We start from the raw sequence: 23,799 nt of genomic DNA, 5'->3' as shown, positions 1-23,799 counted from the left end.
AATTTTATTAAAGACCATTAAGTGAGCAATACAATTATCTGGGATAAGACCTGACAAAATATATACGTTCTATACCAATGCACAAATTAATGTATGCTGTGAAACCATCCCAGAGTGGCAAATTTTGTTAGCCATAGCTCCAAATTTTACACACCACTAGCATACCTTGTAATCCTAAAGGTCAGGCAATAGTAGAGAGGAGAAACAGAGACATTGAGACACTCCTCCAAAAACAAAAGAAAGGGGGAGCCACAGGTAACCCTAGAAAATTTCTAAATTTAGTTCTGTATACCATTAATTTTTAAATTTTTGATAAAAATGTACTGGCTCCAGCAGACAGGTTTTATAACCCACCAGAAGGGCAGCGTCCAGTGCGAGCAGCTCCACTATCTTTAGATAATCTCTAGGTGATATGGAGAGATCCAGAAAGTGCTGAATGGAAGGGACCAGATAGGTTAATTGCTTGGGGGAGAGGGTTTGCTTGTATCTCTAGAGATGGAGAAGGCATCAGATAGGTGCCAACAAGCCATATTTGCCTTGTGCATCAGAGAAAGACAGAAAAAGAGAAAAGCCTCAAAATAAAGGAGAAGATCTAGGAAACATTTGACACTGAAAGAGCATGGCTGGTAAGACCATTACAGAACTTCAAAACCAGCAGGAATCATTGGATTCCTTGAGATGAAAAATTGTTGATAAGACTGTTGGAGAACTTCAAAACTTACAGGAATCATTGGATTCCCAGATACATGAAGTAAAGGACAATAGATTGGTTTTGGACTATTTCTAGGATTTCTGAATATGTATAATTCCTGAGGTTGACTCATGTTATTTGTTACATCACTACTAGCCTGTGTTATGTTGCTATGTGCTTATATAATACCTCCCATGTTGATGGATTTATGTATACCTGTTTCAAGTGAGACCCTTCAGAAACCCACTAATCTGGTTTGATTCCCCATTTTCCTTTGGTTTTCATCTCCCTTCCTGAGATGTCAGGGAGGGTGTGATCACCTCCTTTTTTGGTGTTTTCACTCCTTTTTTGAAAAGTCAGGGAGGGTGTGACCACCCTATGTTCTAAAATAAAAGAAAGCGGGAAATGTTATGGGCCAGACTCTGAACCTGGAATAGGGATTCTTACAAGGTGTTCAGTCAGTGGAATTGATAAAGACAATGGTTATCTAGTTTAGCCTGGTACTTAATAATTCTCTAGTTCAGTACTTATTACTTAGAACTATGTTGTTCCTCAAGATTCACACATGTGATAATGCAGTATATAAGGAAGCCAGCAAGGACTGGATGAGATTCATTCCTTCTTCCATCAAGCTTCTGGTGGCTGGCCTGGCCTCCTGCAATTTCTCCACTGAAACTAAGGCCAGTCTAAAAGGCTCTCCAAAAAGCTGCCCAGCCCCAGGAAGGAGATAAAGAATGTTGGACTTTAACACCTGGCTATTCTTGTGGTGATAGCTGAAAGAAAGGCTGCTCTAAGACCTCCAGAAAACCAAATGAGAACATTATATCTTAGCTGACAGATAGTCCAATAAATAAGTTAAAATATATGCTAAATCCAATATAGGCATACATATTTATACAATTATCTTGCTGCACAAGAAAAATCAGGTCAAAAAGTAAAAAAAAAAAAAAAATGGGAAAGAAAATAAAATTCAAGCAAACCACAACAAAATGAGTGAAATGCTATGTTGTAATCCACCCTAGTTCCCACAGTTTTCTCTCTGGGTATAGATGGCTTTCATCATCACAAGATCATCAAAACTGGCCTGAATCATCTCACTGTTGAAAAGAGCCAGTGGCAGGTAGTCCAATGCATGTTAAATATGTTGAAATACATGTCAAATCCAATATATGTATACATATTTATTCAGTTATCTTGTTGCACAAGAAAAATAAGACAAAGAAGGAAGAAAAAAACTGAGAAAGAAAACAAAATGCAAGCAAATAACAGAGTGAGAGAGAATTCTGTTTTGTGTTCTACACTCTGTTCCCATGGTTCTCTCTCTGGGTGTGTAGATGCCTCTCTTCATCACTGCACATGCAGAACTGGCTTCAGTCATCTCAGTGTTGAAGAGAGCCATATCCATTAAAACAGATCATCACATATTCTTGTTGATTCCGTGTATAATGATCATTTCACTTAGCATCAGTTCATGTAGGTCTCTAAAGTCTCTCTGAAATCATCCTGCTGGTCGTTTCTTACAGAACAATAGTATTCCATAGCATTCATATACCATAATTTATTCAGCCATTCTCCAATTGATGGGCATACATTCAATTTCCAGTTTCTTGCCACAAACATTTTTGTACATGTTGGTTCCTTTCCCTCCTTTAAGATCTTTTTGGGATATAAGCCCTGTAGAAACACTTCTGGGTCAAAGGGTATGCACAGTTTGATAGCCCTGTGGACATAATTCCAAATTGCTCTCCAGAATGGTTGGATCTGTTCACAATTCCACCAACAATGTATTAGTGTCCCAGTTTCCCCACACCCCCTCCGACATTCATCATTATCTTTTCATGTCATTTTAGCCAATCTGAGAAGTGTGTAGTGGTATCTCCAGAGTTGTCTGTGCAACTTTTTAAAAAGGTAATACCCACACTTCATAAATTATTCCTAAAAATTTAGAAAGAAAGCTTCATACTAGAATCCTTTTATGAAACAAACAAGGTCATAAGATTTAAACAAACCAAAAAAAGATAAAACAGAAAAAAAAAAACCCACTATAGGTCAATATCATTAATGAACATTGACTCAACATTTTTAAAGAAAATCCTATTAAACAGACTTTGGTAATTTACCCAAGAAATAATTCATTATGCAAGTGGGATTTATGTTGGAAATGTAAGCATGACATTTTGACATGAAGAAAAAAATAAACAGAATTAATCATATTAGAAACTAAAATATCCAAAGCCACATTATCATCTCAGAGATGCAGAAAAAATCTTTGACAAAGTGCAGCACTTTTTTATGCTAAAACATATAGACATAGGACCTTTTTAATATCATAAGAAGAATGTACCTAAAACCAAAAATCAAGCTATGTAATGTTTTCCAATAAACATGAGAATGAAGCAAGCTCTCCTATTATTTGATAATAGTTTGGAAATGGTAATGAAAGGAAAAGAGAAAGAAATGTAAAGGTATAAAATTGGGTAAAGAAGAGAAAAAGGTATTCTTGTTTTCTGATGATATAATGGTTTCCTTGGAAAATGTTAGCAAAGATATTGAGACAATTAGCTTCAGCTAAGTTCAAAGTTACAAAATAAAAATCCTAAAAAATCAACAACATTTCCATATAATAACAACACAAAAAGCAATAATAGAAAGCAAAATTTCATTTTGAATAACTACAAAATGCATAAAATTGCTGAAGATTAACCTATGACAGTATTTATAAGTATAATTACTTATATTTAATTTAATTATGAAGTCTTTAAAAAAAGAACTTAAATAGTTGGAAGACTATACAGTTATGATGGGTAGGTCATACTAATGACATTACCAAAAAAAAAATTACACTTTTAATGCTATACCAATTAAATTATCATAGGGATACTTTACAGAACTTGATGAAATAAAAAATTCATGTGGAAAAACAAAGGATTTAGAATATCAAAGGAAATTATAAAAAATTTAGGAACAAAGGAAAATAGCAATTCCAAAATTCAAACTATCTTATTAAATTATCTGGTATTGATTAAAAAATAGAGAAATAAATCACTGAACAGACTAAGGAGAGATTCAAAAACAATAGAACTCAATAACCCATTATGTGATAAAGTTGAAAACATAAGCTACTTAGGGGAAAAAACTCATTTGATTAAAAAAAAAAAAATCTTTGCGGAAAACTGGAAAACAATCTGACAGAACGCTTAGACTAGCAGAACCTAACACAAAGCTCTAGGAGGAGAGGGCAGAGGGATACTGCAATAACTTCGGTGTTAAAAAATTGCAAATACTAATAAAATTCATTTTAAAAAAGAAATCACTACTCAAATTCTACAGGGAACAAGTTGGGCTTATGGAGGTTTGGATAAGAAGGAAAATAATTCTTGAGAATTGGGAAAGTAAAACAAGAAAAAAGAATAAAGTGGGAATAAAATAGACATAAAAAAAGAAAAGAAAAAGAAAAAAGAATTAAAGTTAAGGGGTGTGGTAGTGAAGTGGTAAAGAGAAATAATATGCCTTATATTGCCTCTTAGATTATTTAGTTACCAAATGTTTGGGAATGTTTGAATAAACTGATACTTGAACATAATGGCACAGTAATGACCAATTCAGGGAATCTCAGGCAGCATGAACTGAAATGAAAAGTGTGAAATGAAAAGAACCAGGATAACAATTTATATAACCATGTGTTCAGAGGAGCTATGGTGAAGCATTTCACAAACCTGGTAGAAACTTGATGAACATACAAGTACAGAGACATATACTTTTGGACATGACTACTGTGCATTTGTTTTTGTATCTTAACTCTGCTTATTTGTTTCAAGGATTCTTTTTTAGTTCTTAATTAGGGAGAGAGATCAAAGATCTCTCTCTCTCCACCCTTTTCTTCTTCCTCTCCCTTTCACTCTTTCCTTCCTCCTCCTTCCCAGACAATGTCAGCAATAGAAATTTTTTAAACAGGGCCACTGTAACATTATTTTAAATGAATGGAAGACAATAGAAAAGTTTTCATAAGGAAGCACAGGCAAGTAGGACAGTTTTGAAAACAGCATGTAAAATTTATTACATACTCTGTTTTGGATCTCCTTTCCCATATGCTATTACTTGGTGATTTTGTCAATTTCCCTTACTTCAATGATTCATCCAGATAGAGTGTTCCAAGAAGTCCTAGTGACTAGATCTCAGGAGAGAAATTAGGCAGTCATCTGCAAGAGATGATCACTGAAGCAGTGAGAGTTGATGAAATCACACAGGGACAGAATATGGAGATCCTGGGGAGATCTTCACTATTGTGGTCTGAGTCATGCAGAATGATACAACAAAGGAGCCTAAGAAAGAAGAGTCAGGAAAACTGGGAGTAAAATTGTTATGAATTCCAGTGCAGGAGAGAGTGTTCAGGAGGAAATAGTGGTTAACAAAGATCTACAAAGAGGTAAAGTTGAAGATAGAAAAGAGGGCTTATGGATTTGGCAACTAAATAATCATCTATAACCTTGGAAAGAGAACAATTTTAGTTGGGTGGTGGGGTCAGAATTCCATACTACAATTGATAAAATGTCAAGAGATGTTTTTTCCTAGGATTTTATTAAAGAGAGAAAAAAATTGAACTTGAGGGTATGGCATGGTCAATTGGAAAGCTTCTTTATAAAGAGATTACATAATATGTATAAAGAGATTATATGTAAATATATATATAAATATACATATACTTAAATGATACACATATATACACACACATGAGCTTATGTGAATATATGTGTATCTATATTTTTATATAAAACACTTTGTAAACCTTAAAGTGCTATATAAATGTTGCCAGTAATATTATATGCCATACAAAAGAATCTATTAGATTGGGGAAGATTGAAGATATGGGAGAGGATGATATAAAGGAAAAGTTCCCAGAGAATATAGGAAGAGATTGTCCTTGATGTCTTGAAGATCTGGCTTCCCTGAGAAGTTCCCTTTGTTGAGTGCTAGGTGAAGAAAGGGATTGGTATTGCCCGATTTGATTGAAGAATTTATCAGTCCCACCTAACTTTCCCAATCCACCAAGTCCATACCACCTTAAATTCCAGTTCTACTCTGTAACCCTCTTATTCTTTCTTCAGCTATATATCCTGACCCTTACTCTTTTCTTGGAGATGTTTATACCTTTATCCTCTTCTCAGATTCATTGTTAATGCTGGATTTATCTTTGGGCCTGAATTGTACCTAATTTTCACTTTGTCATCCTTGCCCCTCCCCCCCCAGGCTGTTCCTTGATGGATAAGAGATAAGGAAAGGGAGAAGTTCAAGTACCAATAATCTCTCCTCTCTCCTTATTTCAGACTCATAGAACCATAGAAGGTTGGAGCTAGAAGGGATCCTAAAGACCAAATTTTACAACAGAAAAAATTGGATTGTAGAGAAGTGCCTTGACCAAGATTACACAATGACAGAACTAGCTTTCCTTCTACTGCACTCCTCTTTCCAACATACCAATAATGCCTTCTTTATTTCAAGTGAAATCTATATTTCTCTTCCTCAATCTTTCTCTTATTCTCTATTCTTTCCTTAATTTCCATTAATTCCCTCTGCATCTGGGGATGGTAGGTGAGGGTAGGACATATGCCACAATGTTTGTCAGAGAGGGAATTGTAGATTGAGTATAATAGTAGTCTCCAGAATTTGGGGCAACAAAATCACAAAGTTTCTTTAATCTCATCTTTGGGAATATCACACCATCTTTGAGACTGTACATTTTATCAAACACTGTATGGGGAAGGATGGGGAGCAGCCTGGGAAGTGGTGGGGAGATGAGGATTGGAGAGTTCATGTTCCTCAGAAGACAAGTGGATGGATCCAGGCCTATCCCTGCACGACTGATTTCCCTCACCTAGAGAAAGGGAGTAAAATTTGTAGATTCCCCTCTCCTTTTCTGGCTCCCCTACTTGGGAAGGGTGAGATAAGGGGAGCTTAGTTCTTGGGATGAGATGGAGGTGATTCAGGAGTCAGAGATCTCAACATCTATCTTAGGCCACACATAAAGGGTAACCCAAAGTCTGGGAATATAGGAGAGGGCCTCCCTGGTGGTCATGGGAGCTTGGGACTGTACAGGCAAACCTAGCTTCAGTAGAGGTCCCTCGGAAGGTGGGAAAAGCCTGAAAAGTAAGTAGAGTCTAACAGCAGAAGACAAAGGAGAAGCTTTGCTATGTCTAAGGACAGACCATATAGGAGATTGACCTCTGAGGCTCAAATTAACCCAGAAAAATAAGGGAAGTTTGTGTTCTAGACCCTGGGGTGGTTGTGGTTCCTGATAAGCTGAACCAATGGAGAGCTTCAAGCCTCTTAATCTGACAGCTTCTCAAGGGAAGTGGATTGTGGAGGTTTCCCAAGGGCCATATTTAGGAAATTCCTGGGGATCTGTGTAGCTGTTGACTCTGGTAGAAAAGATCTTTTTCAGGTTTAGGGGTATTTCCAGCTTTGGAGGCTCCATGGTCTTATTTGGTGGATATCTGGCAGAAGGGGAGGAGGGGGGAGATAGGGGATTAGAGAGTCATCACAAGGGAGAGGAAAGGGTATGGCAGGAAATTGGGTTTAAGGAGTCTCCAGGCTGGAGAAGGAAAGTTCCTAAGGATCCCAGTCGGTGTCGTGGTGCTGTGCAGCTATGATGATAACCACCGTGAGAATGGTACAGAGCACCATGGCTGCGATGCCCACAGCCAGGGAGATGAAAGAGAAATTCCGAGCCTCCCGGGATGCGATCTCTGCTGACACCATGTCTCCACGGGCCACAGCAGTCCGCACCTGCATGGGAAGGAAGAGGGAGGTCGGGATCAGGGAAGCACCCCACAAAAGTCTCCTCAAGCACTCTGTTTGGTCCCGGACAAGAGAAAGATGAATGTCCTCTAAGATCCTTGCAGTTTCCCAAGGGCCCAGTCTTTGCCTTTCTCTTCCTATCAGGCATAGCAGGCCTGGGAAGCGACAGAGAAAGAAGCCAGTTGGTACAATTCCAACCACCTCCACTGTAGCCTCCCACACTTTGGGCGACCTCAGTCCAGCCATAGTTCCCTAGCTTTCCTCCCCCTATGGACCCTGTTCCCCATCTCTGGCCCCTTCCCCTGGCCCCTTTTACTTCTACCACCTCACCTGTACCGCCTTGAAAATAGCTATGATGCCGGTTGGCCAAAAGCAACAAATTGTAGTGAGCACAGCGATTGGCAGGTAGTCGTGGGGTGGGCGGCGGGGCTCCAACAGGGCTAGCCCTGGACCCAAGGGTGGAGGGGAAAGCGTGGGGGTCACTCCAGTCCCTCCCGGAGCTCCTCCTGTGTATGGCTGAGGAAAGAACCGGTAAGGAAGCGGGTCACAGTCAGGACCTCGACCAATAAAATCCGGTACCCTCCCATTGCCGAAAGAGTGTGCAGTTTTCTGAGAGCAGGCAGGTCATTTTAAAGTCACTCTTTTAAATTAAAACCATTAGTGTAATCATGTAAATAATGTGATTGTTCCTTCCTTAAGAATCCCAATCCCTCTTGTCTCCAGTTCCTTCCAACCAGCCCGCTTGGCTATCCCCTCCAGTGCCTCCCACTCCTCTTCCTCCCATTTTCCAGTTATGTCACTTCCCTCTTATAGATTTCCCAGGGCCTCAAGCCTTCCCCACCACCCTCCAGGTTTCCCTTTCTTCTGACCCCTTACCTCTTAAACTATCCCGATGCCCGCCATATACCGCCCCAAGTTCCCCGTTCCCTCTCCCTTTCCCCTAGCTACCCTTCTGCACTCACGGCGCCCACGGGATAGACCGGCAGATAGGCGGTGCAGGGTTGCAGCTGCAGTGGGTACCCAGGGGCCACGTAGCCTCCAAGGGGTAGCGTACCCACGGTACCTGGGTGTGTGGGCACCACAAAGCCCTGTGCAGGAGCGGGAGGAGCGGGCGCGGGTGGGGGTGGGGCGGCGGCGGCCGGAGGGGGAGGGGGCAGCGGACCTTCAAAGCGGGTTTCCTGGAGGTAGGGATCTGGGGGCAGGCGGGGCAGGGTAGCGCACCCCGGAGTGGGAGCCCCAGGAGCAAGTCCTGAGGGGGCGTGGTGAGGAGGGCGGGGCAATGTAGCGGAGGACGAGGGACCCCGCTGAGCAGGAGCTGCTGAAGAAGTCAGCCCTCCAGCCCCTAATCTGGGGAGAGTGGCGGTGCCCGACTGGTGGTAGTGATGGTGATGGTGGTGATGGGAGGTGGAGGGTGCCTGAAGAGATGGGGCAGGGAGGTCGGCTGGAGGCTGGGGGGCATTGTAAGGGGGAGGAGAAGTATGAGGAACCGAGTCCGAGAGACCTGAGACGTGCGGACAGGTGGAAACGGTGGAAGGAGATAAGAGATAGAGAGATACGGATGCGGACGACACAGGAGTCATAGACACCGAGAAAGATAGGCAGACGAACACAGATAGAAACAGGGTCAGGAAGACAGGAAGAAAGGAAAAGAGAAATAAAAGGTGTAAGTCTCCATCCTTCAGTTTGGGGGTGGGAAAGTCTCAATCTTTGAACAAAACCTCAGCCCAGCCCATCAAAGTCTCCTCTTTTAATATATTTTTTGGTCATTTGCGCACCTTCTTCCGATAACATTCCCACTCCCCTAAAGTCCATCAGTTGCCAGGGTTTCTACCACGTGCCCATCTTCTGTGAAAGCCCTTGTCTGTATAGTTGTGTGTTACTATTGGGATGCTTGGATTTGTCCATGTAAAACCATGACAGCACGTGGCAGTTTATCTATTTGCATGTGCTCAACTGTCTGTCTGTCTCTGTGTGGTGTACCCTCAACTGTCTGGTTCTAGTTCAGGATTTTCTTTAAAGAGAAAAAGAATACTAGATTTCTCTTTTTCCCCATCCAAGGATGTACTTGTGATTGATTCTCCGCGAATTATTGCGATTGTTCATATGCTAGGATATCTGCATAGTTGTATTCCATGTTTTGATACATGTGACATAGATATTTACATCTGGACACCTGTGGTTCTTACTTTCCTTCAGCCTTCTTCCCTTCCTCCTCTCCTCCCCCTCCCCCCCCACCTACGGAAGAAAAGTGGGCAGCAGGAAGGGGAAGAGGTTGCGAATTAAAGCAGAGAACCTAGAATAAGGAGAAAGGAAGGAGAGATGGAGGAATTAGGGAAGCAGGGGAGAGGTGGATGAATCCAGAACCATGTCTTGGAGACTAAGGAAAAGTGGGGGGGGGAGGGGAACCTAGACTGCGGAGGTCAGAGAAAGGAGGATTTATGTGCTGGGGAAAAGTCAGAAAAGGTAGGGGGGGGGGATTGTTTTTGTTTTTGTTTTTTACCTGATTTTTCTGATGACATGACTGTGGGATCTGGAGTGCCGGGATGCGGAGTTCCTTCTCAGTTTGGAGATGCCAACAGACAACAGAGTTCAAAAGCACAGATGGCGCAGCCTGAGAGAGCAGAGGAGGATGGAGAGATGGAAGATATGGAGAAAGGGGGAAGGAGAGAGGCGGAGGAAAAGGAGAGAGAGGAGGGGGATCTTAAAGGGACCGAGCTGGGAGGAGGCACCCTTCAAACATACCCTCACTCAGTCTCTCTTGGTCTCTTCTCCAGTCCTGCCTCTTTCTTCCCTTGATCTCCTAGGAACCCAGGGATTCTGGTCCTCTGAGATTGCCATGGAAACAGATTAGAACTAAATCAGATGGGTTAGAAGAAGGAAGTAACTAGAGAAAAGGGACTTTTCAGTGTTGCTTCCTCTTCCCAGTCTCCAATAATCTACTGAAGTGACTGAATTTGGAACAAGGACAGGAAGGGAAGAGACTGAGAGATTTCTTCAGAAACACAAGTGTTAATCTCTCCACCTGTTTTTTCTTTTTTTTTTTTAACCCCTTTTTTCAAATCTCCAAGTATATATTTAAAGATGAATAGACTCAAAACCTAATTAACCAGAGGTAGATTCTCAGGAGAACATGGAACTACAGCAGGTTGTTTCCAGATGATTCAAGAAATAAATCAAAACTTTCAGAGAAAAATTTATATGACAACACATAGCCAAATCATTGATTTCCTGAAATGATTAATAGACTAGGTAAAACAACAACAACAAAATATCCTTGTCTACCTAATGCTTCCACAAATACCAAGGTATCCAACCTTCCTCCAAACAACTGATTCCTCACCACCATCTCCGTGTCACAATGTCACTCTATCAATCTGAAGACAAACGCTTTGGGAATTTGTGTTTATATAGGGACACACTGTTGTATGATATGAGCCCACTGACTCATCTAAAAGGAGTGAAAACTATAGAGTCAAATCCTGAATCATTTGAATTTGAATTTGAATCCTGGAGCATTCAAAATTGGATTAAGAATACAGGTCAAAATTAGAAGGGAGAGGTGAGTTGTGTAATGAAAATAGTATTGAAATCAGTAGACCTGAATTCCAGTCCTCACTTCATCACTCATTAGCATTTTGACTTTGGGCAAACAAATTGCATATTTCAGAAATGTGGGATAATGCTTGTGCTACTTATCTTTCAGAACAATTGTGAGCAAAGTGTCTTTTCAATAATAAATTGACATCTAACTGTGAGATTATTTTCTTGACCACTTTCTCTTCCTGATACTATTTCCTCTATGAATATTCATGATTCTGTTCTCTCTAGATTCTCTTCCTACCTATCTGATCACTTCTTAAGATCACTTAAGAGTGTTCCTCATCCACATTATGTTCCATTAACTGTCAGTATGTCTCAAGGCTCTGTTTTAGGTCCTTTTCTCTTGTCTTTCTATACTTTCTCATTAATTAATCTCATGAGCTCCCATGAATTCAATTATTACCTTCATGCACATGGCTCCTAGATAATATAATACACACACACACACACACACACACACACACACACATATACATATACACACAGTTTTTGTACAGTATATGCACTATATATTGTATATAATATATTACTATATAAATTGACAATATAATTCATATGTTTAAAGGTGATATGTAATATGTAATATTTATATATTTATATCTCTTTGTTTCCCTACTCTTGCCTAAGCTCCAGTACTGTATCATGAACTGGATATTTAGACACTTATAGATGTCTCAAATTTAACTTGTCCAAAACTGAACTCATCTTATCCCCCAAACAGACCTCTCTTTCAATTTTTTTTAGCTTCTGCCACCTTTCAGTAATACAATTTTATAATCTCAGACATGTTCTCAAATACCCTCTCTTACTTATGTCACAGATCCAAGCTGTTACCAAATCTCATGGTCCCTTTCTCTTCACATAGCCACCTAATCCTAATAAGGGATTCATCCCTTCTTGGGAATAGACTCCCAATTGGTCTCTGCCTCAAATGTCTCTCTACTTCAATTTATCTTCTTCATAGCAGCCAAAGTATTTTTCTTAAAGTGCAGGTATTGAGTTGTTAATTCAATAAATTCTAATGGCTCCCTATAAGTGTTAGGATTACATAGAAATTAATGTTTGGCATTTTAAAAGTATTCATTGATTCCAATTTAACTCTTATATACATTATATACATATATAATTATATACATTACTCATCTCCATGCACTTTAGAATTTAGTCAAATTGGTCTATTTGATATTCCTCAGTGATGACACTCTGTCTTCTATAGTCTGTCTTCTTAGAATTCATCCCTTTCTCATCACAGCTTCTTGGAATCCCTGTTTCCTTTAAGACTAAACCTGATTGCTACCTTCTGCATGAGGACTCTTTTTTTCTAAATTTCATTTTTTTTCATGATCAAAACTTTTTCCTGTGACTTAGACTGAAAAAAAGAAAAGAAAAAGGAAATGGTTGTATTGAATATGCATAGTCAAAAGTCTCCATCTCCAAATATATATATTTCATTCTGTATCTTGAATCTATCACCTCTCTGTCAGGATACATGTAGTATTATTCATCATTGGTCTCTGGAATCATTATTATATTTATCAGAATTCTTAAGAACTTCATAGACTTAAAAATATATATTTTTGTTATTGGATAGATAGGTCATACGTGTCTGCCTGAATTGTCTAAATGTTGCTTTCTAGGAGGTAAGGATAACTGGAATCTAGCTTACCTCTCTACAAGAGAGACTTGATTCTTGTCTGGATGGGAGAAGTGAAGTGGGGCCACTAGGTTGGCTATTTTTTTTTCTTCAGAAAGAAGGTACCATACAAGAATTATATCTATTTGCTCATATCTTAAATATTTCTAGAGGAAATTATTTTTAGGTTCAAGCAGCTTCTCTGGTTGCTATCCCTTAAAGGGGAAGGCGTACTCCAGGCTTAGATCCTAAAGCTTTACTGGTTCCCACCAAATACTAGCTTTTACACACACACACACACACACACACACACACACACACACACGCGCGTGTGCGCACACACCACACACATGCACACATGCACACACCACACGCACACACTCATGCACATACACAAAACCCCAAATATGACAATGAGTGAATCCTGAAAGGCCCATTTATCTAAGAAGATCACAAACAGAAACCTGAAAAGTTTTACAGACAATCCCCAGAGTGAATAAGCTTTCTAACTGGGAGATGAGAAATCCTAACTCAGCCAAGAGGGTACCTGTTCTTACCCAAGGGGAACCTCCCCAAGTCTGTAAGGAGGCAATCTAGAAATTAAGGATTTGTGGCTTTCCCCTACGTTCCTGTCTTTCAAAATCCATTCTCTTTCTCTCATACTTCTCCCAGAAGAGAATCTGGAATCATATATTTCCATTCATCCAAAAGCAGGCAGAAAGCTTCTCTATTCACAAGGTCTTACCTAACTTTGCCTCCTCACTTTCGTCCTTGCTTCAGTGTTCAATCAGTATCCTGTGTACCAATAAGATTATTAAGTAGACTTGAACCCAGGTTACATGTAAACTTTTTCTGAGTCTAATCCCTTCCCCTTCCCAATCTCCACTTCTGCCCACTGTGGTGGGTCAATTCCACTGCTCAGGATTCAATTCGATGTCTTTAAGGATCTCTAGGAGGCTGAAACTTGCAAAGGTTTTCTCCAATTTGCACAACGTGTACCTTTCAGTGTATTTGTTTCCTGGCTGGCAGACTAGATGGGGAGGACGGCTGGGGATGTTTATGGAGAGGGCTGAGAGGTGCTTAGAGGGCTCGGTCCCTTTCGGTCTGTCAGTTTCTCTCTTTGTTCCCATGTTTCACTGGCCCCAACGCCGTTCTGTGACCATGTTAAATGTTTCTCTCCCAGATCCACCCGTCCCACCGCCTGTGTCTTCAAACAGCCTTCCCCCTTTGCTCAGCGCGGAGGAATGAGTTTTATTTGGGGAGCATATTCTGCAGTGGGACCGACACCGGCAACACCAAAATGTTTTCCTGGACGCTTTCCCCCTTCCCAAAAGGCGTACGGGAAAAAGCAGCGATGAACCTGCTTTCTATACAAGGAGAAGAAGCGCACGGGCAGGCTGGTAAAAAGCAAAGCGTAACCTATTTTTACCGTGTTCAACATATATGGGTCACTTGTCATAAAACGCTTCAGTCAAAAGAAAAAAGAAGCCGAATAAAGCGCTTGCTCCCCCCCCCCCGCCCCCCCGGCGGACTGGGTGGTTCAGCAGGGCCAGAGTTGGAGGCAGCGGAGATGAAGGGCAGGGAAGGACCTCCCGGGGACGGAGGTGAGTCAGCGAGTCATTTTGGGGCCTCACCGGGCTGGAGAGGCTGGTTATACAAGTATCCGCACTCCGCCCGAGGGCCTCGAGGACTCTCAGAGCGCCGGGAGACCTCAGCCTGACAAGCACTCGAGCCCGCAGCAGCGTAAGGAACTAGCCCCGGCGGGGGGGTCGGGGCTGGGGGAGAGGAGGATTGGCTCGGGGCTCAGAGTCCTTCCCACCAATCCGCCTTTACTTCTCTCCGGCCCTCCAGAGGAAGGTCAGGCAGAGTGACATTTGCGGCAGATACCGGCCGGGAAGGGAGATGGATGGATCATGGGAAATAAGTGAAGGAGGCCAGGCTCTGGGGCTCCTTATCTGGAACGGCAAGGGGGACTATTTTCGTTCTCCCGGGATTCCAAACTTCTTTCTCCGAGATTCCATTTTCCTTACGCAAATGGGTCGCTCTAACTAACCCTTCTCTTCTCCCCCCTCTACTTTTTTTTAACAAATGGAACATTCCAGTCTGCCCGGGTCTCTTTTTCCCCCACCCGATCTGCCACTAGGTTGCCACGAACGCCTCCAGGGTTGCCAGGGAAAGCCCCGGACGTGACGCAAGATTGTCGTTCAGCCCCGAACTCCCACCCCAACCTTTTCTACGCTGGGGCGCACTCCCCGCCTCCCGCCCATCCCCCACCTCTTCCCCCCTCTTTCTCCCTCCCCCCGGGACTCTGGAATAGGGGGGAAGTACACAAGGGGAGAAACGAAGCTCACGGATCCAGGCAAGGGTGGGGGGAGCGGGCAGAGCGCTGATCGGAGAGCGTGGGGGCACGCGCCACCCTTGCATATATCCCTGGGGAGCCAGGCTGCTGAGACTGCAGAATGGGAAAAGGGTTGGTGGGAAGTGGGTGCCCAGGGCCTCCTTGGTGGGGGCCTCTCTGGAGGGAGATGATGAAGGAGCCCAGAATTGAGTGGGGCCTTGGAGAAAAGTTGCTGTAGTTCACAGGACATAGGTTGCAAATACAAGGGGTGCACTAGATCTGGAGCTGTGGGTACAGTTAGGGGAGGAAGATGGGATTCTAGAAGCTGGGGTCCTCGAAGCAGAAGGATGGTCTCTTTATCTCCTATCATATCTTGTCCTTCTTCCCAGACTGGAGCATGCCGGAGTCCTGGAGGCCCCGGTTCCCCACGCTGGGGGTCGTGCTCATATTGCCCTTGCTGCCTCTCACTGAGCTCACGGCTCCGGAAGCCCCCAAAGTTCCCTACAAGCCTGTCATCATAGTGCATGGCCTCTTTGACAGCTCTGCCACCTTTAGGCACCTGCTGCAGTACATCAACCAGGTGTGTGTATGGGTGGAGGGGGAAAGAAGGGGAAGGGAGGAAGCAAGGGAATGCTGGGTACAAGGGAACAGTACCTGGCTTCCTTTCAAACTCACTGGGGCCTCCTTTTGGGGCCTCCACGGGAGTTGATGCTGATGTAGAGAAAGACAGGGGGAAAAGGGCACTTGGGCCCTGATCTTGGGATGAGAGGAATTCTCACCTGAGAAGTGCGCCAATGGGAATGTGGAGGGCTGTCTCACACTGGCTTATAAAGGTCCTGATTTAGTCCATTTCACTCCAGACACATCCAGGGACACTGGTGACAGTGTTGGATCTCTTTGATGGCGGAGAAAGTCTTCGACCACTATGGGAACAGGTACAAGGGTTCCAGAAAGCTGTGACCCCGATCATGGAACAGTCTCCCCACGGAGTGCATCTCCTCTGTTATTCCCAGGGTAGGAATTTTTGTACCATATTGCTCACCCTGACCTCCTCGTGACCTTTCCTCCTTCACTTCCTCTCCCATCTCTGACCTTTGAACTCTGCTGCTGATCTCTGATGCCAGAGAGTGGCCCTGGCGTTTCATCCCATTTTGACTATTCCAGCCCCCTTCTTACTGACTATAGACTTTCCGATGAATCATTTGTAACTTCTCCTCTGTACCCCTATACCCACTAATATATTCAACTTCTATTATTTTGTCTTTGTATGTATCTGGCGACAATAACACCCAGCTCGGCTTTCGTACTTTACTCCCCAACTTCCCACATCCTTTCCTCTCTTTGGGTCAATGAGATGACTGCTTCCTCCCTTCCCCCACCATGCTATAGGAGGCCTCATCTGCCGGGCCCTACTCTCTGTTATGGATGAGCACAATGTGGATACCTTTATCTCCCTCTCATCTCCACAGATGGGGCAGTATGGAGGTGAGTAGATACTGTGGATACCTTCATCTCTGAGGGGAAGGGAAGAGTGGGGACAGCTTCTGGATTTCCCAGGAGAACAGAAACTGGAGAGGATGCGAATCTGGGCTGGATTTTCCAAGTCCTTGAAGGAGCAGGAGCTCCTTTCTCTGGGTCTCAGAGGAGCTGGGCCTCGGGAGGGCATAATCAGAGTTCCCCTTTTCTTAGCTCTCTGAAGAATATGGAAAGGATAAGTGCCTCAATTCCACCTGGCTGTGGCTTTCCCTTCCCAGACACAGACTACCTGAAATGGTTGTTCCCCACCTCCATGAGGTCTAACCTATACCGAATCTGCTATAGCCCGTGGGGCCAGGAATTCTCCATCTGTAACTACTGGCATGGTGAGAGGAGGAAAGAGAACTTAAAAAAATGGGTTAGTGGCTGGCAGTGGGAGGGTGCAGCTCTTTGTTTTTCACTCTATTTTTCTGTTTGTTTCTTTTATGTGTCTGTATATATCTTAAATTCTTTAAAGATCTGTAATTTCCTAAATGTGGGTACCACTTTTCACCAATTCAAATGGAAACCCCTCTGTGATTTAGATGTTTTTAAAGAGTTAGTGTGGCTGAAAAATTCATTAGGTTGTGGTCAACCTGGTGATATTTCTCTTTAATATAGACATGAAATATATATCATATATATACATTTGTGAATAGTTGTTCATTGTATAGAATATTTGTATACATTAATATATTTTATTATATATTGTATAAAATATTTATATATATTTATATGGTATAGAATTTGTATACATTAATATATTATGTATATAGATATGAATATCTATTTCATAGTTTTCTCTCTTATCTTCTCTGTATCTTATAGTCAGAATTGCCCAGAGAACTGAGAAGTTAAGTGACTTGATTAGTTTATTCAGCTAATATGTATTAAGTCAGAATTTGAACTCAGATATTCTTGAATTCAAATCCAGATTTCTATCAGATTTCTCATCACACAAAACCACAAAACTTATTTGTAATACATACACCCACTTTCTCTGTCTCCAGATCCCCACCACCCAGACTTGTACCTCAATGCTAGCAGCTTTCTGGCTCTTATCAATGGAGAAAGAGATCACCCGAATGCCACTGGTAAGATACCCTGACAGTTCTCCTCCTCCTTCCCTCTCCCTAGCTTGCATCCCCACCCCTTTTATAGTTCTCTCCTCCTTTTAGGGCTTCACCCCCCGCCCCCGCCCCTGTCTCTCCTTGATTCCTTTATCTAAACCTAACTTCTCATTTTTTCTTTCCTGGGCAGTATGGCGGAAGAACTTTCTACGTGTGAAGCGTGTGGTTCTGATTGGGGGACCTGATGATGGTGTAATAACTCCTTGGCAGTCCAGGTTGGAGACAATGGAAAAAAGGGGTTATGATAGACCGTGGGGTCTGGGGAGTAAAGGCTAATTGAGGGAGAAGAAGCTGTCTGGTACAGCAGAAGTAAGAGGAACATGTGTCACTTAGGGAAGAAAATTCACCAGCTTTTATTCTTTCCACTCCAAAATCTTTTCAGTTTTTTTGGCTTCTATGATGCAAATGAAACAGTATTGGAGATGGAAGAGCAGCAGGTAAGAATTACTTATAACTCCTATTCCCCTAATTGTCTTCTGAGAGAAACCCTGACTCTAAATTTCCCCACAATCTGGAAGGAAATTCAGTTCTAAGACTGAAATATCTTTCCCTTCACACATCTCCCTGTGTTTTGTTTTGTTCTTTTGTTTTTTCTTTTTTCCCCTGTATCTCTATCTCTCTTTGTCCTCTGTCCAAGGTTTATCTCCTGGATTCATTTGGGTTGAAGACCCTCTCTGCCCGAGGGTCCATTGTGAGGTGTCCTACACCTGGGATTCCCCACACTGCTTGGCACTCGAATCGTTCACTCTATGAAGCCTGCATCGAACCTTGGCTTTCTTGAAAGTGTTCTTGGATAGCCCAAGAACTCTAAACCTGGGGATGCCAAGTCTGTCTCTTTGAAGATCCAGCAATGAGCCCTGGCTATTCTATTATCTCCTGGCTGTTTGACTTCCACCAAGCTGCCGCTTTGATTAAAAGGGGCCTCCTAGATCGACAGCCTTCCAGCTATCTGACCTTCTTCCCTTTTTCATCCCCATATCCTCTCATTCTGGGAGGATGGTAGAAAATTGGATTTTAATCTTTTGGCTGCTGCTGTCCCTGTACTTTGGGGATGTGAAGGGAGATCCCAGTACTTTCTTTCATAGCGGGAGTTCCCTCTAAGTGACTCAGGATATTTCTAGTTTCTCTTCCTTATGTATTCCCTTTCTTTCCTCCTTCCCTCAGCCCCCAGGAGGACATTTTGGAGTGGGAGATCTGAGGGTTCTCCAGTGGGGTGATTCTAGGGACAAATCATTTTTGAATTATCAGTATTGGGGTATCTATGGCTTATAAGCCTGTCTCAGGCTTGGGGTAGTCCCTACCCTCTGTCTTTGGGATCTCCCGTAGAAGCTGTTTCTCTGAGGATCCTACTCCTGTGTAAAGGGGATGTTTTCTCTGTATTTGTGGAAATAAAATTCCATTTGTTCAACATAAACTGTCTTATTCTCTAGTTATGGGGGTCAGTACCTCTATCCTTAGAAAGGGTGGAGACAGAACTTAATGGTGGGGTGCTTGGATACCAGAGTGGAGGCATCTGTCCTCTCAATGCCCATTCTGTTTGGGCTCTTGATTCTCCGCAGGTTTGTTTCTCTTGAGGACAGTCCACTTCCTGTTCTAGCCCTAGCATTGGAGGACAGAGCCACAGGCACCAGAGGCCTGAGTCCAAAGAGCACTTAGTAGGCTGAGGCTTACTAGGTGGAATGTCTTTCTCCAACATCCCCCTTCCACTCCCCATCTTCCCCTCTTCACGATATGGAAGCTGTAGAGTGGGAGTTAAAAGAGGCATCATTTGGGCCCTTTTATGACCTTTATGAGGTTGGGGTGGGTGTGGGTGAGTTGGTACTAGACAATAAGCCTCCTTTTCCTCCAGCAAGGAATGTTGATCTAGACAAGGGGGCCCTGTCTTCTCTGAAGTAGGGGGCAGACTGACTCACAGCTTCTATGCCCCTCACAAATGCCAGAGGGAGCTAGAAACATTTCCTCCTGGGGCCCTAGCTTACCCCATTTACATGTTTTTGGAGGGGGAGGGCATATTCTCTCTCAAACTACCTTTCCCCTGTTTCCCATATACTGGACCACATTTATTCATTTTTATATTCCCATCTTCCTCTTGTCAGCTCCATTTATAAATTTTCCACCCTCTTTAACCCTTATACTCTCTCCTGACCTCCTAATAGATCTTAGTCTCACTGTTGGGAAATGGGGACTTGGGACCACTGGACCCTGCTGAAATGCCAGGAAAGAAGGCTTCTGGGGCCTTAGGAATTATAAAGGATGGGGAGATGCAGGTTGAAGAAAGCTCCTTTGCAAAGGTTTATTAGAGTTGAGTGGAAAGTATGTGAAAACTTGACCTTAAATTTCCTGGGCTGGTGCTAACATTCACAGGATCTTGTAGCAAAGGGAATAAGGTGGAGGCGGGGAAGAGAGAGTAGAGATGGGAGGCCCTATATCTAGCCCAGCCCCTTCTCTCTTAGCTTTCCTACTTGATTCTGCCTGAGACTTTTGTCTGCAGCAATTCCCAGTGGACTGAGGGAGAGAGAGAAAGCCCAGGTGGAAATAGGTATGGGGTAAGAAGGGGGTGGGGTGGGGTGGGGAGGGGAAGAAAAGGAAAAGATGTTCTGATCAAGTTGAGGGATGAGAATGATTTAGGAGGATGTTGATATCATGCAAGATTTTGGTATGGAAGAAGCATGTGTAAAAGGTGTAGGTGTAAGGATGTATGTTTGGGGTATTTGTAAAATGTAATTCGGTTCCACAAACACATGCTATTTTGTGCAAGGCACTATTTAAGATACGTGTCTGTAGAAAGATCAGAGCATTATATCAGAAGAAGAGTGTCTGGGGGATGAGAAACATGGAAATAATGGACAAGGTATAAGGGAAGACAAAAGTCTATAGGGTAGTATATTAAATAAGAGGTATATGTATGTGTGTCTCTTCTGTGTCTGGGTAGCAACACTGTAAAAAGTGAAGGAATAGTATTAAGGGCATATGCAAGGTGTTTAGGATATGTTGACAAGTATTAGAGGAGTAGTATATGACAACTGTAAGGAAAGGTGAAGATTGCTACAGGTAATGAGTGAGAGGCCATAGTCACTTCACATTCAACTTCTTGAAAGGTACATGAATGAGGGATTCCTTCTAGGGTTTTGAGAGGCTCAGAACAGACAAGAATAAGTGAGAACACTCCTTCATTCATTAACTCCTTACTCCTTTCAGGATAGCAACGTGGGACGCCTCATATACAAGTGATCATGGGGTCTGGGGTCCGGGTTTTGCTGTGCTGTCTGCTAATGGGGTTCTCAGTCCTGCTCTTTTTTGGGGGGCAGAGGGCGAATGGGGACCTTTCATACAGGTAAGGATGTTGTTTCCCTAGTGGGGGTGGGAGTTGGAGCACCTTGATGGAACATCCTTAAGTAACACTGAGGTCTCCTTCAGAGAAGGGGGCTCTCTAAGGGCATGTCCGTTCTGAATCTCCATCCTCTCTTCCCCCTCCACTTGGGTGCAGCAAAGGAGTTTGCTCCAGGCAGACCTTGGTGGTTCCTCTAAGGTACAATGAATCCTACAGCCAGCCAATATACAAACCTTATTTGACACTGTGTGCCGGTCAGCGTATCTGCAGCACTTACAGGTGAGTTGTAGGTTCTTGAATGCCCCAGTCTAGGAAGAGTTGTGAGTTGCAGGGAAGGGTGGAAGTTGAGTATTTGTGTTTAGGAACTGGGGATTAGACTACAGATTGAATTACTGAGGAGAGCTTAAGTTGGGATGAGATCCAGAATGGCCATAGGGAACCATGTTCCAGGATCTTAAGTCATTTGCTCCTTCTAGGACCACATATCGCGTGGCATGGAGGGAGGTTCAGAAGGAAGTGCAGCAGTTTCATGCCATATGTTGTCAGGGTTGGAAGAAGAAGCACCCAGGGGCACTGACCTGTGAAGAAGGTGTGTAGGAAGGAGGGGAAGATGAATGGTGGTAGGGTTGTGAGAGCCTGCCAAGAAGATGGAAGGAGGGAGCTCATTCCCTATCCTGACTCCATCCTCTTCTTCCATCCCCAGCCATTTGTCCTAAGCCCTGTCAGAATGGAGGGATCTGCATTCAGCCTGACCAGTGTGAATGCACCCCTGGCTGGGGAGGGAAGCATTGCCACATGGGTGAGTATTAGGCTACTCATTTCTGTTCTTTAACTACCTGCTGTGAGTAATCTAAACCATGACACCTGAGGGCTTATTTCTCTCTTTTAGATGTAGATGAATGCAGCACTGGCATCATTCTTTGCTCTCATAGCTGTTCCAACACCCTGGGCAGCTTCACCTGCAGCTGTCCAAAAGGTCTAGTTTTAGGGACCAATGGAAGGACTTGCCAGGAGGTCCCCTCTGAACCACTTCCCAGTCCCAGTATCCTTAGTTTGACAGGTAAGTGGAACTCTCTTCACAACATTGCTCCCTTATTAATGATCATGTGAAGGACCTACATGTCCCTAACTAAAGAGTCCTGACACTCAATCTAGCTCCAACCTTGGAAGCCTTGTTTCATACAATTTTAAGTCCATTCTCTTTCTACCTTCTCATCTCACATTCTCATTTCAATCTTCTCAAAATTATCCCTTTTTTCAACTCCCAACTTCAGGTGTACAACTCCCTTCCATTGGACTGTATGATTTCTGAGGTCCCTTCTAGCTCAAAAATCTATGATTTTATGTCCCTTCAGAAAGGGAAATCTTTTCAGATTTCTCATAGCATTTTATATGATCATAGATTTAGAGCTGGAAAGGAGCTGAGGTTCATCTAGCTCCATCTCATTTTACAGATGAATAGGCTCATGTCTAATGTCAGATGTAACATCTGAATTCAGATTTTTCCCCTGGCTCCAAGTCCCTCTACAACATTTTCCCTTTTGCAGTTCTTGCTCTCCTTTATCTTAATTATTTGTGCATGTCTTACCTACACCCCACTTTGACTGAGTTCTTTTAAGAAAGCAGTGTCATTTGGTATAGTGCTCTTAAAGTTTGCTGAACTGTATTCTCCAGTTCGGGAGGTGAAGAAAGAAAAGCATTCCCTGAGGCTGGAGGTTAGAGAATTACGTGGGCGGCTGGAGGTCTTGGAACAGGTGAGACTCTGGGAGTAGGGTCAAACTACTAGCAGGTAAATTCAGAGGCAACAAGGCTATAGGGCAGTCAAAGGAGCCCTCCAATGGGCAAAGGCGTTTCAGCAGCACCTTTGGCATCTTCCTGCCCCTGCAGTGGGCTAGGCAGGTGAGTGCCTGGGTTCGAGCTGTGCTGCCAGTATCTCCTGAAGCGATCCGGCCTGAGCAGGTGGCTGAACTGTGGGGGAGAGGAGACCGCATAGACTCCCTTAGCGATCAAGTGCTGCTTTTGGAGGAGAAACTGGGTGCCTGTGAGTCCGCTGTTCCATTATCTTCTTTTTATTAACCAGTAAACTTATGTGCTCCCTGAACATACCTGTATACACTTAACCTTATCCCCATACATAATCATACCAGTTCTTTATGCCCCCCTTCGATCAACAGTTGAAGTCTCAACTTTTCCTGCATTCTTACCTGTTAGCAACTGCTCTCTTGGATTTTGCCTCTATCTTCTCCTCCATAAGGTAATGGACAAATTCTTGGAGGAAGGAGTGATGTTATTCCTGCTCTCACCTTCCCAACACTGAGGCCCAAATCAGCTCTAAAAGTCTCTCCACATATCCTTCTCCCCCTCCCCCCATGTATGTCTCTTAATAGGTTCTTGTGAGGACAACAGCCTGGGTCCAGGTCTCAACCATGGCAGATAAAAGCCCTTTTGGACATCAACACTCTTGTTTTCAATGCCTGCCCTCCACCTTCTCTGCCCAGGGAATCTATAGTGAAATTATTGCTAAAGGAATTAAAACAGCTGCAAATCTGGACAGAAAATGCCATCTGCATGCAGAAACAGAACTAAGGAGATTGAATGTAAATCAACACGTGCTATGTTCACTTCTTTTTTCTCTCTCCCATGGTTTTCCCCTTGTGCTCTGATTTTTCTCTCCCAATAATTCATAAAGCAATATATATTAAAAATAAATTTACTACAATAATTAAAAAAAAACAAACTACAAAGCTAATTTCCTAAGGATATTGT

The 23,799-nt window shown here is 43.1% G+C and overlaps 3 protein-coding genes across 6 annotated transcripts; 2 read left to right on the top strand and 1 right to left on the bottom strand.

Moving 5' to 3' along the window:
* Nucleotides 1–6,354: 6,354 nt before the first annotated feature.
* Nucleotides 6,355–10,322, bottom strand: PRRT1 (proline rich transmembrane protein 1). The gene is made up of 5 exons (XM_074311347.1): nucleotides 10,229–10,322; nucleotides 9,987–10,097; nucleotides 8,449–8,987; nucleotides 7,817–8,002; nucleotides 6,355–7,474 (listed from the first exon to the last, which is right to left on the bottom strand). The coding sequence occupies exons 2-5, from the start codon at nucleotides 10,003–10,005 to the stop codon at nucleotides 7,298–7,300; spliced, it is 921 nt and encodes a 306-aa protein (XP_074167448.1). The 5' UTR covers nucleotides 10,006–10,097; nucleotides 10,229–10,322; the 3' UTR covers nucleotides 6,355–7,297.
* A 4,011-nt stretch (nucleotides 10,323–14,333) lies between these two features.
* Nucleotides 14,334–19,116, top strand: PPT2 (palmitoyl-protein thioesterase 2). Of its 3 annotated transcripts, none has more exons than XM_074311341.1 (9): nucleotides 14,334–14,462; nucleotides 15,447–15,637; nucleotides 15,918–16,071; nucleotides 16,447–16,542; nucleotides 16,812–16,919; nucleotides 17,583–17,666; nucleotides 17,833–17,917; nucleotides 18,085–18,139; nucleotides 18,340–19,116. In XM_074311341.1, the coding sequence occupies exons 2-9, from the start codon at nucleotides 15,455–15,457 to the stop codon at nucleotides 18,481–18,483; spliced, it is 909 nt and encodes a 302-aa protein (XP_074167442.1). In that variant the 5' UTR covers nucleotides 14,334–14,462; nucleotides 15,447–15,454; the 3' UTR covers nucleotides 18,484–19,116. The 3 variants fall into 3 exon arrangements, with proteins under 3 accessions (XP_074167442.1, XP_074167440.1, XP_074167441.1); XM_074311339.1 differs by lacking the exon at nucleotides 14,334–14,462 and adding an exon at nucleotides 14,580–14,682; XM_074311340.1 differs by lacking the exon at nucleotides 14,334–14,462 and adding an exon at nucleotides 14,881–15,078.
* Nucleotides 17,874–23,777, top strand: EGFL8 (EGF like domain multiple 8). 2 transcript variants are annotated; one of them, XM_074311349.1, is made up of 10 exons: nucleotides 17,874–17,917; nucleotides 18,085–18,139; nucleotides 20,901–21,036; nucleotides 21,190–21,312; nucleotides 21,510–21,622; nucleotides 21,737–21,832; nucleotides 21,923–22,093; nucleotides 22,708–22,787; nucleotides 22,921–23,074; nucleotides 23,421–23,777. In XM_074311349.1, exons 3-10 carry the CDS (start codon nucleotides 20,936–20,938, stop codon nucleotides 23,468–23,470), a joined length of 888 nt encoding a protein of 295 aa, XP_074167450.1. In that variant the 5' UTR covers nucleotides 17,874–17,917; nucleotides 18,085–18,139; nucleotides 20,901–20,935; the 3' UTR covers nucleotides 23,471–23,777. The 2 variants fall into 2 exon arrangements, with proteins under 2 accessions (XP_074167450.1, XP_074167449.1); XM_074311348.1 differs by lacking the exons at nucleotides 17,874–17,917; nucleotides 18,085–18,139 and adding an exon at nucleotides 20,166–20,241.
* The last annotated feature ends 22 nt before the right edge of the window (nucleotides 23,778–23,799 follow it).

This window comes from Sminthopsis crassicaudata, chromosome 4 (genome assembly GCF_048593235.1).
Source record: "Sminthopsis crassicaudata isolate SCR6 chromosome 4, ASM4859323v1, whole genome shotgun sequence".
NCBI classification, from domain to species: Eukaryota; Metazoa; Chordata; class Mammalia; order Dasyuromorphia; family Dasyuridae; genus Sminthopsis; species Sminthopsis crassicaudata.
The sequence above is the reverse complement of the archived record's forward strand: the minus strand, read 5'-3'. Positions and strand labels throughout refer to the sequence as shown.